Source organism: Hypanus sabinus, chromosome 21 (assembly GCF_030144855.1).
Source record: "Hypanus sabinus isolate sHypSab1 chromosome 21, sHypSab1.hap1, whole genome shotgun sequence".
In the NCBI taxonomy this organism is placed as follows: Eukaryota; Metazoa; Chordata; class Chondrichthyes; order Myliobatiformes; family Dasyatidae; genus Hypanus; species Hypanus sabinus.
Genome location: NC_082726.1, coordinates 36,442,022 through 36,463,504, shown reverse-complemented (window position 1 = coordinate 36,463,504; position 21,483 = coordinate 36,442,022). Strand labels below are relative to the sequence as shown.

The window sequence follows — 21,483 nt, the reverse complement described above, 5'->3', positions numbered from 1 at the left end:
AGCCGACCGGAACGGTTGGGGGGGGGTCAAGGTGAATCTTACTAAGAAAATTTTAAGCCAAATATAAAGTTAAACACTCAACACAGTGCCAATGGCAACGACTTAAAATGGTGGACGGCGTCAGGATCCAACTTAAAATGGCGGAAGTCATTCTCCTTCCTCGGTTCGTAAGTACGAGTTGTCCATAAGTCAGATGTTCGTAACTCGGGGACTACCTGTATCTTATTATTCGCCTTTTGCACTACTTTCTTTTACAACTTAGAGCAATTTTATGCCTTGCATTGTATGACTTGCAAAACCACAAATTTGATGGTTTTAAAAGCGAGATGAATTCAACAGGTGATGGTTATTTCTTCAGCATTTTGAACAGGGCACGACTGCGCAAGCGTTTGGAGGTTAGCCAGTGAGGACAGTTTAAAAAGATTTATATAGTGGGTATTGGAGAAGAGGGAGACAGAGTAGGAAGGCTATGGCTCAATGGGGCTTTGGTGATAAAGAGTCGAGGTGAGGTAGGTTACTTGGGTAGGATACAGACAGAAAGTATGTGTGTGAGGCCGGTTTTCTGTACTCGGTGTCAGATGTGGGAGGTCCAGGAAATTCCCAGCCTCCCGGACAGCCACATCTGCACCAGGTGTATCGAGATACAGCTCCTTAGGGACCGCGTTAGGGAACTGGAGATGTGACTCGATGACCTTCATCTGGTCAGGGATAGAGAGGAGCTATAGGCAGGTAGTCACTCCAGGGCCTGGGGAAACAGATAAGTGGGTAACAGTCAGGAGAGGGAAGGGCAGGAGGCAGATGCTAGAGAGTACCCCAGTGGCTGTCTCCCTTAACAATAAATACTCCTGTTTGAGTACTGTTGGGGGAGATGGCCTATTATCTACACTAATAAACGCGTGGTTAGGTACACCTTAAATGCCATCTATAAATTCACCTATGATTCTGCTGTTATTAGCAAATCTAATCAGTGACAAGGAAGCAATCAAGAGTGATTACTCAGAAGGGTATGGAAAGGAAGAGGATGGCAGCAGTGATAGGGGACTCTAAAGTTAGGGGTCAGGCAGGTGATTCTGTGGATGCATGAAAGAAATGCGAATGGTAGTTTTCCTCCCAGGTGCCAGGGTCCGGGATGTTTCTGATCGCGTCCACAATATCTTGAAGTGGGAAGGAGAACAGCCAGAGGTCATGGTACGTATTAGTACCAAAGACGTAGGTAGGAAAACGAAGGAGATCCTGAAAACAGACTACAGGAAGTTAGAAGAAGTTAAGAAGCAGGATTTCAAAGGTAGTAATCTCAGGATTACCGCCTGTGCCACGTGACAGTGAGTATAGGAATAGAATGAAGTGGAGTATAAATGTGTGGCTGAGGGATTGAAGCAGAGGGTAGGGATTCGGATTTCTGGATCATTGGGACCTCTTTTGGGGCAGGTGTGACCTGTACAAAAAGGACACGTTATCCTGGAGGGGAGGTTTGCTAAGGCTATTGGGGAGACTTTAAACTAGAATTGCTGGGGGGGTGGGAACAGAACTGAAGTGACGGAGGAAAGGGAGGTTGGCTAACGAACAGAGAAAGCTTGGAGACAGTGCGAAAAGGGGAATAGGCAGGTAATAGAGAAGAGACACGCTCAGAGCAATGGTTTGAGACGTGTCTATTTTAATGTGAGGAGTATTATGAACAAAGCGGATGCGCTTAGAGCGTGGACCAGCACTTGGAGCTATGATGTTGTGGCCATTACAGAGACTTGGATGGTGCAGGGGCAGAAATGGCTTCTTCAAGGGCCAGGCTATAGATGTTTCAGAAAGGACAGAGAGGGAGGTAAAAAGGTGGGGGCGTGGCACTTTTGATCAGGGATAGCGTCACAGCTGCAGAAAAGAAGAAAATCATGGAGTCTCTGTGGAGACTCAAGGAGCAGACAGGGAGACAGATTCTGCAAAGATGTAATAATAACACTGTTGTCGTGGTGGGAGATTTTTATTTCCGAAATATTGATTGGCATCTCCCTAGAGTGAGGGATTTAGATGGGGTGGAGTTTGTTAGGTGTATTCAGGAAGGTTTCTTGACACAATATGTAGATAAGCCTACAAGAGGAGAGGCTGTACTAGATCTGGTATTGGGAAATGAACATGGTCAGGTGTCAGGTCTCTCAGTGGGAGAGCATTTTGGAGACAGTGATCACAATTCTACCTCCTTTACCATAGCATTGGAGAGGAATAGGAACAGACAAGTTGGGAAACGTTTAGTTGGAATAAGGGGAAAAATGAGGCTATCAGGCAGGAACTTGGAAGCATAAATTGGAAACAGATGTTCTCAGTGAAACGTATGGAAGAAACGTGGCAAATGTTCAGGGGATATTTGCGTGGGGTTCTACATTGGTACATTCCAATGAGACAGGGAAAGGATGGTAGGTACAGGAACCATGGTGTACAAAGTCTGTTGTAAATATAGTCAAGAAGAAAATAAAAGCTTACAAAAGGTTCAAAAAACGAGGAAATGATAGAGATCTTGAAAATTATAGGGCTAGCAGGAAGGAGCTTAAGAATGAAATTAGGAGAGCCAGAAGGGGCCAAGAGAAGGCCTTGGTGGACAGGATTAAGGAAAATCCCAAGGCATTCTATAAGTATGTGAAGAGCAAGAAGATAAGACATGAGAGAACAGGACCAATCAAGTGTGACAGTGGAAAAGTGTGCATGGAACCAAGAGATGGCAGAGGTCCTTAATGAATGCTTTGCTTCAGTATTTACTACGGAAAAGGATCTTGGCAATTGTAGGGATGTCTTGCAGCAGACTTAAAAACTTGAGCATGTAGATATTAAGGAAGAGGATGTGCTGGAGCTTTTGGAAAGTATCAAGTTGGATAAGTCTCCAGGACCAGATGAGATGTACCCCAGGCTATTGTGGGAAGTGAGTGGGGAGATTGCTGAGCTTCTGGCAATGATCTTTGCATAATCTATGAGGATGGGAGAGGTTCCGGAGGATTGGAGGGTTGCAGATATTGTTCCCTTATTCAAGGAAGGGAGTAGAGATAGCCCAGGAAATTATAGACCACTGAGACTTACTTCAGTGGTTGGTAAGTTGATGGAGAAGATTCTGAAAGGCAGGATTTATGAACATTTGGAGAGGCATAATATGTTTAGGAATAGTCAGCATGGCTCTGTCAAAGGCTTATGAGCCTAATTGATTTTTTTTTGAGGATGTGACTAAACATATTGATGAAGGTAGAGCCGTAGATGTAGTGTATGTGGATTTCAGCAAGGCATTTGATAAGGTTCTCCTTGCAAGGCTTACTGAGAAAGTAAGGAGCAGGGGATCAAAGGGGACATTGCTTTGTGGATCCAGAACAGGCTTGCCCACAGAAGGCAAAGAGAGGTTATAGATGGGTCATATTCTGCATGGAGGTTGGTCACCAGTGGGGTGCCTCAGGGATCTGTTCTGTGACCCCTTCTCTGTGATTTTTATAAATGACATAGATGAGGAAGTGGAGGGATGGGTTAGTAAATTTACTGATAACGCAAGGTTGGGGGTGTTGTGGATAGTGTGGATGGCTGTCAGAGGTTACAGTGGGACATTGATAGGATGCAAAAATGGGCTGAGAAGTGGCAAATGAAATCCAACCCAGATAAGTGTCAGGTGGTTCATTTTTGTAGGTCAAATATGATGGCAGAATATAGCATTAATGGTAAGACTCTTGGCAGTGTGCAGGATCAGAGGGATCTTGGTGTCGGAGTCCATAGGACACTCAAAGCTGCTAGGTTGTGGTTAAGAAAGCACACGGTGCATTGGCCTTCATCAACCATGGGATTGAGTTTAAGAGCTGAGAGGTAATGTTGCAGCTATATAGGACCATGGTCAGACCCCACTTGAAGTACTGTGTTCAATTCTGGTCACCTCACTAAAAGAAGGATGTGGAAACCATACAAAGGGTGCAGAAGAGATTTACAAGGATGTGGCCTGGGTTGGAGAGAATGCCTTATGAGAATAGGTTGAGTGAACGCGGCCTTTCCTCCTTGGAGCGACGGAGGACGAGAGGTGACCTGATAGAGGTGTACAAGATAATGAGAGGCATTGATCGTGTGGGTAGTCAGAGGTTTTCCCCAGGGCTGAAATGGCTAGCACGAGAAAGCATAGTTTTAAGGTGCTTGGAAGTAGGTACAGAAGAGATGTCAGGAGTAAGTTTTTTTTTAAACGCAGAGAATGGCGAATGTGTGGAATGGGCTGCCGCCGGCAGCAGTAGAGGCAGAAACGACAAGGTCTTTTAAGAGACTCTTGGATAGGTACATGGAGTTTGTAAAAATAGAGGGCAATGGGTAGCTCTAGGTAATTCCTAAGGTAAGGACATGTTCAGTATAGATTTTTGGGCCGAAGGGCCTGTATTGTGCTGTAGGTTTTCTATGCTTCTATTATGTCAGTAATAATAAAACAGATTCTGATCTTGTTGGTTAAAGTTCAAGTATGTTTGGCTAGACAAACAACATGATGTTTCTGTGCACAATCTATACTTAAATAAACATAGATTTGTGGCGACCCACTTTCTGCGCAGGCGAACCGGCTCACAAATAGCCAGCGCGCGGGGAGAGACTTTGGTAATGCACCTCTGACGTCATTTCCGCCCGGAGAGGGCGGGCAGAGTCAATGAGTATTACGGCTCAGATACAAACCATTCAACTGAGTCTATGTCAAGTATTTTAAATTGTAATATAATTAATATTCTGATTAGTACTGAAAGAAGCTGTATTCCCATTTAAAGCAAACTAAGAAGGGTGATCATCCACTACTTTGACATTTGTTTGCTCTAAAAAGGATTTTGTTATAAATCCTTTAGGAACAATTTCAATGACGTCAATTTTTACTGATCTTATCCAGCAAATTCTAACAGTTATAAGAACTTTCTAAACAGTACACACCTTTAAAAAGTTCCAGATGTTCTTTTCAAATTCTGTTCCAGCAACATTAATCTTGGACTGACAGTAATGGATAAATGCCTCTGACCGGAGTGCAGTCTGTAACTCATTTGAACGGCGCAAAAACTCTGTTTCCGTAGTAACCACACTAACGAAGACCTGGCGTGAAACAGGCTGCTGTATCTGTGGAGCAGCAGCTTTGGAGCTGGCAAAAGTAATCAACTTCCCTCCGAACTGCGAATTAAAATACAGTCGTAAAAGACAGAGAAAAATACAAATTCTCTCAACTTGTTTCTACATCATAACAAAACCAAACCTGGAGTATATTATTCTCTAACAGTGGTTGCTCTAGTGTTTTCATAAATTTTGAATACATTTACCAATGTCTTTATATAAGAGATCTAAGGTCATACAAGTACAGTACAGCTAAAAAGTTTTAAATCAAGAGTTAGCATTTTCAATTTATTCAGTACAAAACAGGCCCTTTGACCCATCAAGTGTCTGTCAAAGATCAAGCGTGGGCACACTCATTTTACAGTAATTCCATTTATTTCTCCCCACATATCCATCCAGAATCTCTAGATCCTTACAGTGGCCAAGTAATCTACCAACCTGCACATTTTTGGAATGGTGGATAGAAGGAAAGCAAGTGGATTTCGCTTAATTGGGACACATCGGGACCTGTACATTTTGGCCCATTAAGCAGCTGTCTCAATTAGCCAAAAGGTATAAAGCAGGCAAACTACCATTTAACTGAGTAACAAATACGTACTTAAATGAAATACAGAATAAACAGAGAACACTACCAATACTACTCTAAAACTGTATTAGTTCCCAATAGTTACCAATGAAGGAACTCATCCAGTGTTCGCAAGCACAGATATCTAATGCAGATAATCGACTGCCTTAATGTAAGTCTTTCAACTTTTGCATCCAAGTTTTCATTTTCATTGTAACATTCAAGATGATTGTTGATACATTCAAATTCTTCGTAGTTCCTAACTTATTGAAGCAGTGAATTGTTTCATTTTCATTCTACCATCTCTGGCATCTGTGTTCTGAATTGTCTTGCTGCTTATTTCTCGCCAACTATTAGTGAAAAAAATCTGTGCTTTTTGAACACAAACATGAGTAATTGGCGTTATTTAAAAACTGCTCGCTCTAAGCACGGTATAGTGTTTAAACAGCCATACAAGTGCACGTGACTGATGCTAGTTCGAAACTGTTCAGCAACAGAGTCCTATCTCTGTTAGGTGGCATAGTGTCCTAAAGAAATGAGAGGATTCACAGCAATTTTCTCGATTTAGTTTATCTTCCTGTAGCTTCCTGATAGCTGTATCTTCCTCATTTTCCCCCAGAACAAAGTCCAACACTCGTGTGCTGCAAACAAGACCTGGCTTTGTGCTTGCTATGACAATGAAGTCAGCCTTCAATGTGGGCTCTGTCTTGTGCTCCTCAAACTTTTGAAATTTAAAATAAGCAGTTTTCCAAAATTAGCCAGCAAACTGTGTAAATAACAAAATCTCAATATAATGAATTATTAAGAAAGGAAAATGACAAGACTAATGCTAAAACTGGTCTGACTCACAGCAAATGATGCTCCAACAGGTCTCCTGATCCACTTGGGAGGCTTTTTCAAGGGAAGGATCACAGTGGGCTGAACTGCTTTCTGAGGGATATCTAGTGGTGGAAGTATCTGCCCAGTGCCAAAAGGGTCCAAGTTTTTGAATGAAGAAGAAATCTGAAATCAAAAGACACAATATTTTAAAACATTCAAAGTTAAGTGTTGCAGAAAACAAAAGGTTCAAATGGCTCTCCATACTTGGGATTTCTAGAAGACATTTGATAAAGTGCCATATCAAAGGTTGATGTGGAAAATAAAACTAAATTAAACTAAAAGGTAAAATTTTAGCATGTCTAGAAGACTGACTGGCTTACAAGAAACAGAGAAGGAAAACTGAATCTTTTTCTGGTTGGAATTTGGAAAAAGTAGTATACCACGGAGATCACATCTGGGGCCTCTAAGTTTTACAAGGTACAGACGGCATGGGTATTAATTTGCTGATGGCATAAAAATAGATCTGAGAGCAGAAAATCATAAATACAAGAGATTCTGCAGATGCTGAAAATCCAGAATAGTACATACAAAATGCTGGAAGATCCCAACTCATCAGGCAGCATCCACGAAGAAAGGAATTAAGGGTCAACATTTCCTGCCTGACCTGGTGGGGGCAGGGTGTGTGTGTGTGTTTTTAGATCAGGGATCAATTAGTGAAATACTATAAAGGACACTACAAAGGGTTGAGGGAGCAAAGATCTAGCAAACGAATAAATGTGAAATTGTCTTTTTGGCAGTACAAATACAAAATGATCTAGATACTGCAGAGCTCCGAGTTGCAAATCATCTGGGAGTCCTATGGCATGATTTACAATATGTTTGTATGCAGGCATAGCAAACATAACGGAAAGGTAACAGAATAATATTCTTTCTTTCTTTCTTTTCTTTTTCAATCTTTTTATTGAGTTTCATATATATATATATATATAAACATAACATAATAATGAATAGGTTATGAATACAGTAGACTTGAAATTGCATTAATAATAGGATAATAATATCCTATTAAACATCAACAAAAAAGGTACATTAATCAATCAAGTCTATATAATTATATATGAAAAAAAACAAAAATAATCGTCAAAAGAAAAGGAAAAAAAAATTTGAAAATATATAAAAAAGAATATATATTGAAAAAAAACACTAAACTAAACTAACATGGGCAATAATAACAGTTTATAAGTATATGATAGTGTCAAAAAACTCCGGAGCTCCATACCTGAACAAGAATAAGCAGAGAGGAGGTCTGGAAAAGGCCAAATTAACTCATATGAAAATGTCGAATGAACGGTCCCCAAGTTTCTTCAAATTTAATTGATGAGTCAAAAATAGTGCTTCTAATTTTTTCCAAACTCAGATAAGAAATAGTTTGAGAAAACCACTGAGACGTGGTAGGAGGGTTTACTTCTTTCCAGTTTTGTAATATAGACCTTCTGGCCATTAATGTTACAAAAGCAATCATTCGTCTGATTGAAGGGGAAAACTGATTACCATCCTCATTTGGTATACCAAAAATTGCAGTAATAAAATGAGGTTGTAAATCGATATTCCAAATTGAGGAAATGGTAACAAATATGTCCTTCCAATAGTTATGTAAAGTGGGACATGACCAAAACATGTGGGTCAATGAAGCCACTTCTGAATGACATCTGTCACATTGAGGGTTAATATGAGAATAGAATCGAGCAAGCTTATCTTTAGACATATAAGCTCTATGTACAATTTTAAATTGTATTAAAGCATGTTTAGCACATGTAGAAGAGGAATTAACCATTTGTAAAATTTTTTCCCATTTATCTGTTGATATATTGTATCGAAGTTCTTTTTCCCATTCTTGTTTAATTCTATCTGATATTTCTGGTTGTATCTTCATAATCATATTATAAATAAAAGCTACTAATCCCTTCTGACAAGGATTTAAGGTAAAAAACAAATCTGAGAAATCCATTGAAGTTGAATTGGGAAAAGATGGTAGAACTTTATGTAAGAAGTTTCTGATTTGTAAATATCTGAAAAAATTAGATTTAGGTAATTTAAATTTGTTGGAAAGTTGGTCAAAAGACATCAAAGTACCTTCAAAAAAAAGATCACGAAAACATTTTATACCTTTCCTTTTCCATATGCTAAAAGCTTGATCTGTCAATGAAGGTTTGAAAAAAAAATTAAGTAAAATAGGGCTATCAAGAACAAAGTTTTTCAGAGTAAAAAACTTACAAAATTGAAACCAAATTCGTAGTGCATGTTTGATAACAGGATTAGATACCTGTTTATTGAATTTAACTAAATCAGCAGGAAGAAAAGAACCAAGAACGGAAAATAGAGAATATCCCTTTACCTCATTGCATTCCAAATTTACCCACTGTGGACACAATGGTGAGTCCAAATCTAATTTCCAATACGTTAGGTTACGAATATTATTCGCCCAATAGTAAAATCTAAAGTTAGGTAAAGCTAAACCACCATCTTTTTTAGATTTTTGTAATTGCCTTTTACTTAACCTGGGGTTTTTATTTTGCCACACAAATGAGGAAATTTCTGAATTAATGTTGTCAAAAAAAGATTTAGGAATAAAAGTTGGTAAGGCTTGAAATAAATATAAAAATTTCGGTAAAATCATCATTTTAATAGCATTAATCCAACTAATGATAGGAATAAGGGAGACCATCTTGTAGTAAATTGTTGAATTTGATGAAGCATAGGTAAAAAATTCAGTCTCAATAAATCTTTATATTTCTTGGTAATTTTTATACCTAAATAGATAAAGTTATCAGTAACAACTTTAAATGGTATCCTGTCATTCAATAAAGTTTGCGCGTTTAAGGGGAATAATTCACTCTTATCTAAGTTTAATTTATAACCAGAAAAACTACCAAATTGAGCCAACAAGGATAAAATAGCGGGAATAGACCTGTCAGGATCAGAAATATATAACAGCAAGTCATCAGCATAAAGTGATAATTTGTATAACTTCTCATTACGGGTAATACCAAAAATATTAGGAGATTCACGAATAGCAATGGCTAAAGGTTCTAATGCGATATTAAATAATAAAGGACTTAAAGGACAACCTTGTCTCGTACCACAAGATAATTGAAAAAAAGAGGATCTATAATTATTTGTAAGAACAGAAGCAACAGGTTTATAATATATTAATTTAATCCATGATATAAAATTAGGACTAAAATTAAAATTTCTCAATGCATTAAATAAGTATGTCCATTCAACTCTATCAAAAGCTTTTTCAGCATCTAATGAGATAACACATTCTGGGGTTGTGGGTGATGAAGTATAAATTATATTAATCAATTTTCTAACATTAAAAAAGGAATACCGATTCCTAATGAAACCAGTTTGATCTTCTGAAATAATCTGTGATAGTACCTTTTCTAATCTAATGGCTAAAATATTTGTAAGAATCTTAGAATCTACATTTAATAAGGATATAGGGCGATAAGATGCACATAAAGTAGGATCTTTATCTTTTTTAAGAATTAGAGAGATAGCAGCTTCATAAAAAGATTGAGGTAATCCTTAGCAAACGCATCATTAAAGATTTCACATAACCAAGGGGAAAGCAAAGAAGAAAAAGTTTTTAAAAATTCTACAATATAACCATCAGGGCCAGGAGCTTTCCCTGAATTCATTGATGAGATAGCCTCTCTTATTTCGGTCATAGATAAAGGAGCATCAAGCAAGCTACGATCTTCATCTATCAGTTCAGGGATATTCAAATTGTTAAAAAAATTATCCATCATGGACAGGTCACCATCAAATTCTGATTGATATAAAGATTTATAAAAATCTTGAAAAGTGTTATTGATTTCTTTATGATCAGTAGTTAAATTACCGTCTTGTTTACGAATTTTAATAATTTGTCGCTTAGTCGAAATAGCTTTTAATTGATTAGCTAACAGTTTACCAGTTCGATCACTATGAATATAAAATTGAGCCCTAGTCTTGATTAATTGATTCTCAATTGAAGAAGATAATAATAAGCTATGTTCCATTTGAAGCTCAACTCTCTTCTTATAAAGTTCTTTGGTAGGAGTAACGGAATAAATCTTATCAATTTCTTTAATTTTATCCACCAATAAAGCTATATCTAAATATCTTTGTTTTCTTTTACCAACGGAATATGAGATAATTTGTCCACGAATAAAAGCCTTGAAGGAGTCCCAAAGTATTCCTCTGTCAATCTCTTCGGTATAGTTTGTTGAAAAAAATAAGTCAATTTGTTGTTTTATGAAGGTAATAAATTCTGGATCTTGAAGCAAAGTAGCGTTGAGTCTCCAAGATCTAGTATTAATGGAAGAGTCCGAGATCTTGATAGATAACTTCAAAGGTGCATGATCCGAAATGGCAATAGAATCATATTTACAATCAGTAACATCTGTTAATAAACGATGATCAATAAGGAAATAATCAATTCTAGAATAACTATGATATACATGTGAAAAAAATGAAAATTCTTTATCTTTAGGGTTCAAAAACCGCCATATTTCAGTAATTCCCAAATCGGCCATAAAAGAATTAATAAGTAAGGCTGATCTATTCGGAAGAGTTCGAATAGGTTTAGATCTATCCTCGAAGGATTCAAACAACAATTAAAATCTCCACCCATTATCAACATATATTCATTTAGATTAGGAAGGGAAGTAAATAAACGTTTAAAAAATTCCGGGCAGTCAAAGTTTGGAGCATAAATATTAACTAGAACCACTTTTTGATTAAAAAGTGAACCAGTTATCAACAAAAATCTGCCCTGTGGATCAGAAATAATTTCATGATGTGTAAACGAAATTGAGGGGTCTATAAAAATAGACACACCCCTAATTTTGGCGGTACAATTCGAGTGAAATTGTTGACCCTTCCAGAACCTAAAAAAACGTTGATTATCCTCCCTCCTAATATGGGTCTCCTGTACAAAAATAATATTAGCGTTCAATCTATGGAATACTTTAAATATTTTTTTTACGTTTAATCGGATGATTTAAACCATTAGTATTCCAAGAGATAAAGTTAATAGATTTATCCATCATGCCAACATTAGTTGTGTGTATCATAAAAGGTTAAAAAGACACATAACCCATAATTCAGGAAGAAGGAAAATTGATTCAGGAGCAACCGGAGAACATGACACCTCAACAATATTAATAATTTAACGTCGGCCCATAAACTAAAAGCAAAAAAATAAAAAGCAAAAGCGTGAAAAAAGATCCCTCCCCCCTCCCCCACCCTTCGAAAGAAAACCAAGCGGCAGGCGCATAATCTAACACTAACATTACCCCCATTTCAAGATGGCAGCTCCATAAAAAGATTTAAAAAAAACTATGTAACACCCAGATTTAAATATAGGGTTGCAAAAAGAAAATATATATCAGTCAGGATGAAAAAACTAATATAATAAAACAAACAATCATTAATAAAAAAAAGTATAAACATTAAAGTTTGAAAGTGTAATATACCTTTAAAAAAAAATTCCATGTTCAAATACAAGAAAGATGACGTTTCAAAAGCAAAGACTTATGGGAAGAAGAAACGACATTTTGAAAAAGCCATTATTACAAAATATAAATGTAAGTTCAGCAATCTATTAAAAAAATTTAATAAAAAAGTTATCAAAATAGGATTAAAAGAAAGATTTAATAGACACTACAATACATAAAAAAAAGACTAAAAAATTCAAAACATTCTTCCCATTTCTAAGTACAGGCAAACAAATAAACGCTTACAGAAAGCAAAGTCTTATGGGAAAAAGAAACGACATCTTGAAAAAAAAGTAAATCATTATTACAAAATATAAACGTGTATATCCGAAACAGAAAAAAAAATTAAAAAAAGGTATTATAAAAATTAAAACAGCATCTATAAACAATGATGTTAGTAAAAAAAAAGAACCAGACCCGTAGATCAGAATAAGAAGTTGTAACCCAGCTTCATAGGTTAAAACTTAAAATGAGATGGCATCCTCTCTCCGAAAAATCTTCAATATAACACATAGTTCAAGTTGCACTAGAAGATCGATATTCTTCAACAAATTTCTTCGCTTCTTCCGGAGTGTTGAAAAATTGCTGACTATTGTCGTTCAGCGTAATTCTAAGCTTCGCTGGATACATTAAAGCTTGTTTAAGTCCAATCGAGTGAATCTCTGCCATCACTGGTTTAAAAGCGATTCTCGCTCTCATTACTTCGTATGAATAATCTTCAACAATTTGAAATGTGTTGGTGTTGTAAGAGAGCTAATCGAATTAAAAGCTCTTTCTCCCGAGGATAATGAAGGCAAACAATCACCGCTCGTGGTTTACCATACACAGCCAAAAATCTCGCAACTCTGTGAGCGCGGTCGATAACAGGTTTAGTATGCAAACCTTCATCACCGAAAATTTCCCACAATAATTTAGAGAAAAATTCAGTTAAATCACCGGACTCAACTTTTTCGGGAAATCCGATGATACGCAAATTCTGTCTACGAGATCGGTTTTCGAGATCAGTAATTTTAAACTTATACTGATCCATAGTTTTAGCAGTCGACTATCTTCTTCTCCAGCGCTTCAATTGTACGTACTTTTTCACAAATTGATTTTTCAAGAGTCTTGATCTTATCTTCATGCCGCTGAATATCTGATGCCTGCGATTGAAGCTTAGTTTCAAGCGATCTATCAACTTCTTCAAGTTCAGATATTTTCATGGTAAGCTTATTTTCCAAACTTGTCAGTCTACTTCCCAATTTACCTTCTAATCTGCCTTCCAAACCCGCAAGTTTAGCATCCAGAAGATTAGAAATTATGTCGACGGGAAAAGGATCCTTAGACAATTTCTTGCTTGTAGCCATTTTAAGTTTGACAAGATTAGATCAAATATTGTTTTAGGAAAAAAAAAAGTTAATCAGAAGTAGCAACTCATATGATTAAGTTCGAAAAGATTTGATTAAAGGGTGATTATAGTTGAAAAAAATGAAGAGCGCCTAAAAGGCAGATGTTTACATCGCCATCTTGAAACTCCACCCCCCAGAATAATATTGTTTATTGGTAAGAGATTTGATATCTCAGTTGAGAAGTTTTGCTTCAATTATAGGTGAGACCATATTGCAAGTACTGAGTACAGTCTTGCTCTCTTTAGTTAAAGGCTGATGTAAATGTATTGGAAGCAGTCCAGAGGCGGCTTATTGGACTGATTCCTAGAAGGAGTTGGATGCCTTATCCTTAAAGGGTTGTGGAAGACAGTGAAAATAGATTCTTGATAAGCAAGGAAGCAAAAGGCTACTGGGGATCTGCAGGAGTTTGGAGCTTACTGAAGAGCAGAGCAAGCTTTAAGAACCAAATAGCCCACTCGTCTCCCCCATTTGTATGGATTTTGAAATGCCAATGAATTATCAACACAATGTTCAGAGCTATAAACAATCACAGCTCCTTATGGCAGTCAATATCATACAATCAGTCAAAAATATGAATGCCAAATGAGGGATATTAAGAATTTTGCAGAGTTGAGCAATTGCATTAATCAACAGTATAAACCAGGCATGGGCAAACTGTGGCCCGTTAAGCTTTTTAATCCGGCCTGCAGAACTTGATGAAATTATATTAATAAACCTTGTTAACGTTTTTTCCCCGCAATTCTGGCGTTTTCCCAATAGATGACGCACTCTATATACATTTGTGGCAACCCATTTCCTGGCACATCCGAACTGGCTCACAATTAGCCAGCGTTCCGGCTAAGGGAGATAGCCTGCGGGGATTTGCGAGCACAGAGCTTTGGAGCCTCTGCACAGGGGGGCAGGTTGAGGGAGGCTTAAAAGTGAGGCTGGGGATTTCGAATAAAGTTTTTTTCTTCAACTGCAGTTACCGACTCCATGTCGTAATTTTAGCGCTGCATGTAGCACACCGCTACACATTGACCTTTGTTGAGGTGCAGCGTATTACTCCACATTTGCGCTTTACTCTTTGTTCGGCTCAACCTATTTGTGTGAACAGGCATTCAGCGTCATGAACATCAACAAAGCCAGCCACAGATCCAAGTTAACTGACCAACACCTCAGATCCATCCTGAGAATCGCCACAACAAAACTAAATCCAGACTTTGATGCGCTGGCTAAAAAGGGAGACCAACAACACTGTTCCCACTGAAATTAAAAATAAGTTGCTTCGTTGTGTTATGTAAAAAATGCATTTGAAAATATTTTTTTCAATAAGCCTTACATGTTACGTCATTTCTGTTAAGTGATGGACATGAGTAGTGCGCAGGTGCACGTACGTTCTCAAAATAAAAAATGCGCTCCAGATCAAATAATGCGCTCCGCAAATATTGGCGCGCTCTCACTGTTCTGTCATTGTGCGGGTCGTTGTTGAGTTTTGGCATAGGGGACAATTGAATAAGAAGGAGCAGGACAAGTAGACCTGCATCTCCTACCGTTTTTGAAATAAAGACATTCAGGAGGAGAGTGATGATGATAATATCTTGAAAGATAACAGAATTTTCAGTGCTTTAAAATAATAACTGTTACTATTTAAAAAAACTGTATTTTATTCATTTAATTTTCAGTGTTTTAAAAGTCATTTCAATAAATAGCTAAATACCATGGGACTTCAAAGACAGACATTTTGTTGTAATGCATTTGTTCATTTTCAATTGAAATAAAAGCACGTTTTCTACATATCCCATGATATTTTATTTTCTCTTTTGAGATGTATTACCAAAACACTCCGTCCATCTGCTCCTGGTCCGGTCCCCCTGTCAAATTTTAAAACCCTTTGTGGCCCTCGTCAAAAAGTTTGCCCACCCCTGGTATAAACCATGAGGTTTGCTAGTAGATCAAAGAGAACATCAAAGACATGTTCCTGCTTTAAAGCTGGAGAGAACTCAAATTTAACAAGAAACTTACTGAAAATGGAGAGGAATGGGGAGGATGAGGAACAATGTGGGGCAAATAGCAGGGTGTGGTGAGAAAACAATCAGATGTAGCGATGTGCTACACACAGTGCTGAAATAACGACACGCAGTCAGTAAGTCGTCTCGAGACTAGTTTATTCAAACTTCGCGGCGCTGGCATTTAATCCCTAGCGTTCGCCCTCTCCGGGTGGAAATGACATCAGAGGTGCATTACCAAAGTCTCTTCCTGTGCACTGGCTATTTGTGAGCCGGTTCGCCTGCACAGAAAGTGGGTCGCCACACCCACATATTTATAGGAAATGCATTAGCAAGGAGCAATTGAGAAATTTGCATCCATGTTCCCTTAAGAAATCATGCATAATCCATTATAATAAAAAGGAAGAATAAGATTTCAGTTATTTTTGATGAAAGTTAATGCAAGTACAATTCCTAAATCCTCTGTATCCTGCACTTGATTTCTTAAGCTCTCCAATTATATCCCTTAATTATGTACTACACTATCTGACTACAGAGAAATTCACCCACCTTGTCAACATGGTCTTGATTCTGTGCTTCAAGACTCCCTCCCATTACAGAGTAAATACTGATGTGGCCATCAAAGGAAGCAGCTGACAGAACTGCAGGATTACGAGGGCACCACTGGACATCGAAGCACCATTGAGTGCTTGTTGGAAGCTCATAGACTACCTGAAATCAATCCACAGAAACATCAAATCACGTCACAAAGGTTAGCAAAACCGTTCATTAATGTATTGATAGTTGAAGCAGTTAGTATAATTTGCTCCCATTAACAGATCAACCACCATGGCTTACATAACAGTTAGTTCTTTATATCATCTAAAAAATATTAGCACTTTTGCATTGTTGTACTAACTATAAACGACAGTCACTCACCTCTCCACTATTAGGATTCCAGCACAAGATCCTATTATCTTTTGCACTGCTAAGGAGCAACTCTGCATCAGCTTGACACCACGATATGGATAGAATACCTCTATGATAAAATGGAAACTATCAGAAAATCATGCAAAAGCTGTACTTAAAAATAAAGAAACATTAGACCATAAGATTCAGTTTAATTTTCCATGATTCCTCATTGAGTTGAATCTAGTTTGAAGCATCAGAGTTACACTGATAGGGTTGTGGTGAAAGGAGGACAGCTTGAACAAGAAGAGCCTGAAGCATCATTTTTAAAACGTAGGTATGAGCACAGAGCAGAAAAAAAGCCACAGGAAATCTTAAAATAATACCACCAAATTGAAGATTACTGTCATTTTCAGACATACTACTTCTGACAAAATTTTAAAAATATCAGAATGAACACAGAATTTCCCAGTCCAGTGCCTTATATTCCCAATGAATGTTTTGTTTTACACACACTTACACCATAATCAGCCATGATGGAATGACAGAGCAGACTCGATGGGCTGATTGGCCTAATTCTGCTCCAATGCCTTATGGTCTTATAATTAGCTCAAAGTTTAGCAACTCTCTAGCTGGCAAATTGGTCTTGTAACCAAGCATATATTCCAATCAAATCAGTCAAAAATGTTACTGCTTTGTCGATATGGTGGCTTCCAGCTAACAGAGTACTATTTTCAAATTTTGCAACACAATTATTAGACTCCAAGGCGCTAAAGCAGCTCAGTTCCTGCTTTACAGGAATCTTGTTAATTTCAGATGCTTAATACGTTCTATAACACTTTTTGGTGTCTACCTTTATATTCAGGGTAAAGGTAAGCACCCGAGATAATTATATAGGTAGCACAAGGAAGGAGAATTTTAAAGTAGAATAAGAGGGTTTGATAGATCATATACAAGACTAGGGAGAGAATGAGTGTGATTCAAAAGCTGAGGAAAAGTTAAATATATATAGGCAGAATGAGGAAACAGAACAGCTACAAAAAAGAAAGAAAATTTTAATTATTAGTTAATAACTGTGAACATAACTTTCCAGAGGGGAAAAGTCAAATTTAAAGATTGCAAGCAACTTACCACTGAAAATATGGATGACAAAATTTCCTATCTCCTTATCCACCACACCCTTTTGTTGCCTAAAGGCAGCAGGTTTGCAATTGCAACACTATCCCCAATCGAGATTTCAGTACCTGGTGTGATTCTCTAGAACTTTGAGAGGGGAAGTTGCAAACCGCAAGTCCCATATTTGCAGCACAGGCATACGATCATCTTCAGATGCAAGAACTAGTTGAGTGGCAACTTCAGGGTTCCAAGCCATTCCAGAACATCGCATCTATGAAAGACAAACAAAACCATGTTGGTTACTTAACCTGGGCAAATTTCAGTGGTCATTTGATAAAAGATCTGAGATAATCTGATTTCACAAAATTAATGTGACCAAGAATAACACAAATTATGTTCAAAAAATCTTTTCACTGCCTCAGTTAGCTCACAGGAAAATCAAATGACTGGAATACCAAGAGTATTTTTTCTGGCATTTGTGTGTTGAATCATTCTTAAATTGAAAACACATTTGGCTGTAGCTTGCACCAACAAGGAGCTGGGTAATATTAATGAAATCTATTTCCATACTAGTGATGCAAGACATTCTCCTACTAAGGCTCATTAGAACCAGTGAGTGAACTAAGAACTAACCTACTGTTTTTGAAAACAGATGCCCTTTTTACAAGTGATGAACATTTAAGTGTTAGTTGGATCATACCTGATCTGACCCACCATCCACACTTACTCTCCATTGCAGCACAGCTCCCCACGAGGCCTTGGTTCCATGTCCCCCCCAGCTAGAGTGGGAAATACATGGCATCAAGGATTCTGGATAATATGAGACCACATCAACCTGTTGACCTTTGACAGCTTGAGCTATCAGTTCTCTGTTTCTAAATGTCTGATCATCAGAAACATTCAAAATCAGTTGGCATTGACTTAGTTATAAATGTATATATATTGAAATTTTTAAAACCCCTGTGACAAATTTAATAAAGCTCAGCAACCCATTCAAACTAGCATGGCCCATTATGTGGCACTATGGCTGGAATAAAGCAGAATAGCTACATATGGCTTATTTCCCCCTACCCTGGCTCAGCTCAGAATATTCCAGAATACCCTGGGTTTTGATGCCTCACAAAAATACTGCTAGCAGGCAGCTTCCTACAGAGTCATTAGTTGCTAATTAATTTCTCTATGATTAGGTACTAAATACAATCTTACTTTCACCCACCAGACACAAAAGCCCCTAGCAACAAAAGATACCTTTGGGATTTGAACCAATGCACTCACCCTATTGCTGTGATCACTAACTTTGATGATAGGTTCATTCTTTCTCAGATCCCACACCACAGCTCTGCCACTTGGATGAGCAGAAGCCAAGATATGCTGCACTTGTCGATTCCAGGCCACACAGCTAACGTCTTCAGAAGGCTGCATGAATTCAAAAGGTCCGATTGAAAAAGAAAAAAAAAACCTTCAGTGCAAATGTCTATGATGTCAAAATACAACATGTGATTTCACTAACTGTGCCACAGACCTCAAACAGCCTGAAACAAAAGTTCACCAAGGACCAACATATCCACAGAATCAAATGAGAGAAATTACAAAATAAATTACAGCTTCCATTTAAATACCATATTTAACAATAGAAATTCCCCACAGCATTTCACAAATTGTAGACAGACACCAAGGGTTATGGGGATGCAGGGATGAGTAAAAGCTTGTATTAAGTTATATTCAACAGTGGTAAAGCTCATGAACACAAGATTTACGGCATTGCAAGGATAATTGAATTCAAGGATTAAAAACAGAAAATGCCAAAAACATCCAACTGGTGGGGCAGGATCTTTGCAGAAAATAGCAATATTATTGCTGCTTTGGCCAAAAATTGATGGCCTTTTATCAGAACATCTCTGTTCCAGCATTTTCTATTTTTATCTATAAATAAGTCTTGAACAAGACAGTAACTTCAAAATTTAAAAGGATCTTTGCATCTTTAGGCTTAGTCTGGCTTTATTTGGTGAGAGGAAGAACTACAAGTGCAACAAAGGCTTAAGTGCAGAGGAAAAAATAAAAGAACTGACCAAACATGGCACAGACTTTCAATTAAGATTTAACATGGTCATCTAGCTTAGATTCACATTGAAATATAGAGTGATAGCAAGTTTATCCATCTCAATCATGGGAGAATAAGATTAAAGAGAAACATAACTCAGTTTGAAGGATCAGCAAAACATGAAATCAAAAAAGAATTTAGCTTCATTTACATCTTCAATAGTCCAAAAAAGAGCATCAATGAGCAAATAATTGATGGAACAAACCTGCCTTCGATCTTAGTTATGCACAGTTTAAACTGAAAACTTCTCAATTAACTGGAATATATTTATCAAAAATGAAACATGAGAGGCAAAAATTTTAGCAACAGACACAAAATGCTGGAGGAACTCAGCAGGCCAGGCAGCATCTACGGAGAAAAGTACAGTTGACGTTTCGGGCCGAAACCCTTCGGCAGGACTGGAGAAAAAAGCTGAGGAGTAGATTTGAAAGGTGGCTGGAGGGGAGAGAGAAACACCAGGCGACAGGTGAAACTTGGAGGGAGAGGGATGAAGCAAAAGGCTAGGAAGTTGATTATGAGACAACTTCTTGGTGAAGGAGACAGAAATTTTGCTTCCTCTTGCATTGTGCATTTACCGACTGGCGTTACATACAGCCATGTGGTTAAATTACTGAACTATGAAATGGCTTGGCAAACCACCCAATTCACGGGCAAATTTGGGACAGATTGAAATAAATAAATGTCAGTCTTGCCAACAACATTTACATCCTGTGACAAATAAACTCAAAAGTTGACTCTTCGTTCACATCACAATTCAATCTGTCAATCACATCACCACACATCCACAACTTGAAATAATGGCAGGTCATTCAATGGCATCGTTTATAAGGAAATAAAGGGAAGGAAACAACAGAAAAGAGGAAAAATTGGTTGACATTATTTTACACAGACAAGAGAGGATAAGAGTACCCATTGATACACCTGCCCCCATTTTGTGCTTTATCATTTTATTATTTACTGAAAATATAATAATCCATTTCCATTTTCTCTAATCTCTTTTTCCTACAAATTAATTTTGGTATAGATTACTATATATTTTTGTTTAAAAACACTGCACTTATGTTTATCAAGATGTAACTTGTCAAAGTTGGCGATCAGAATGTTTTCATGCTTTCTTCCCTGGATATCATCAAGAAACAGAGGCTGGTGTGGTCAAATGCCGAACAGTTCAAATCTAAGCTCAGGAGATATGATTTCTATTCTCATTAACAGTGATAATCAGTGGGCAGAAATCCAGAAAGAAAATTTAGCCAAGTTGTGTCTTAATTAATCTGGATTTGCACTTAAAATATAATTATCTAATTTCTCATTAAAAAAAACTCCTAGTAAATGAGTATAAAACAATTTCCAAATACAAGCTGTTGAGTATCAAATATGAAGGCATACAGAACAGCCTATATGTCCTCAGTAAATATTGACACAATTTCCATTAAAATTTACTGAGCAGCAATCAGAAATAAACTCCTACACCAAGGAACTGGTATTAGTTTAAGAAACACAACTAAAAAAAGCCAGTTGAAGTAAACTAACAATTTAGGATCTTCTAGTCTGTATACTTCAAACTGTCATTGATGTGGTATAAAGTAATTTGAGCCAACATCCAACACTCTATCTCATCAGTCTGGATTGAAGTGCATTCCTGACAGGAAAGTTGTATACAGGCAGTCAACAGGGCTCCATCCCTGAGAACTGTCAGCAAGTTTGAAATGTCAATTTTCTCTAACAACCCATATTATATCCATCTACATTCTATAGTGCCAGAATTACTGTAATTCCTTCATTTTAGTTGGTAACTTCCTAAACAGTACCCATCATTAAACTAATTCAATATACTGTATATAGTCATGATTGAATATCATGAAACATCATTACCTTCAAAAATCCTTTACCAATGTATAGGAGAATTTGTGTAAAATTGCATTTTCATGAGTGAGGTGTCTTGACTCCCTGTACATTATCCCACAATGCCAATGTGAATTTGGTTGTATGTACATAAACA

The 21,483-nt window shown here is 37.3% G+C and overlaps 1 protein-coding gene across 1 annotated transcript in view; it reads right to left on the bottom strand.

Moving 5' to 3' along the window:
* Positions 1 to 21,483, bottom strand: part of sec31b (SEC31 homolog B, COPII coat complex component) — a 95,654-nt gene that overhangs the window by 60,474 nt on the left and 13,697 nt on the right. The window contains exons 6-11 of the mRNA XM_059946344.1: positions 18,659 to 18,799; positions 17,512 to 17,654; positions 16,298 to 16,397; positions 15,929 to 16,090; positions 6,488 to 6,640; positions 4,903 to 5,133 (exon numbers count right to left, since the gene is read on the bottom strand). Of these exons, the coding sequence (XP_059802327.1) occupies positions 4,903 to 5,133; positions 6,488 to 6,640; positions 15,929 to 16,090; positions 16,298 to 16,397; positions 17,512 to 17,654; positions 18,659 to 18,799 (930 nt within the window). The remainder of the gene's footprint in view (positions 1 to 4,902; positions 5,134 to 6,487; positions 6,641 to 15,928; positions 16,091 to 16,297; positions 16,398 to 17,511; positions 17,655 to 18,658; positions 18,800 to 21,483) is intronic.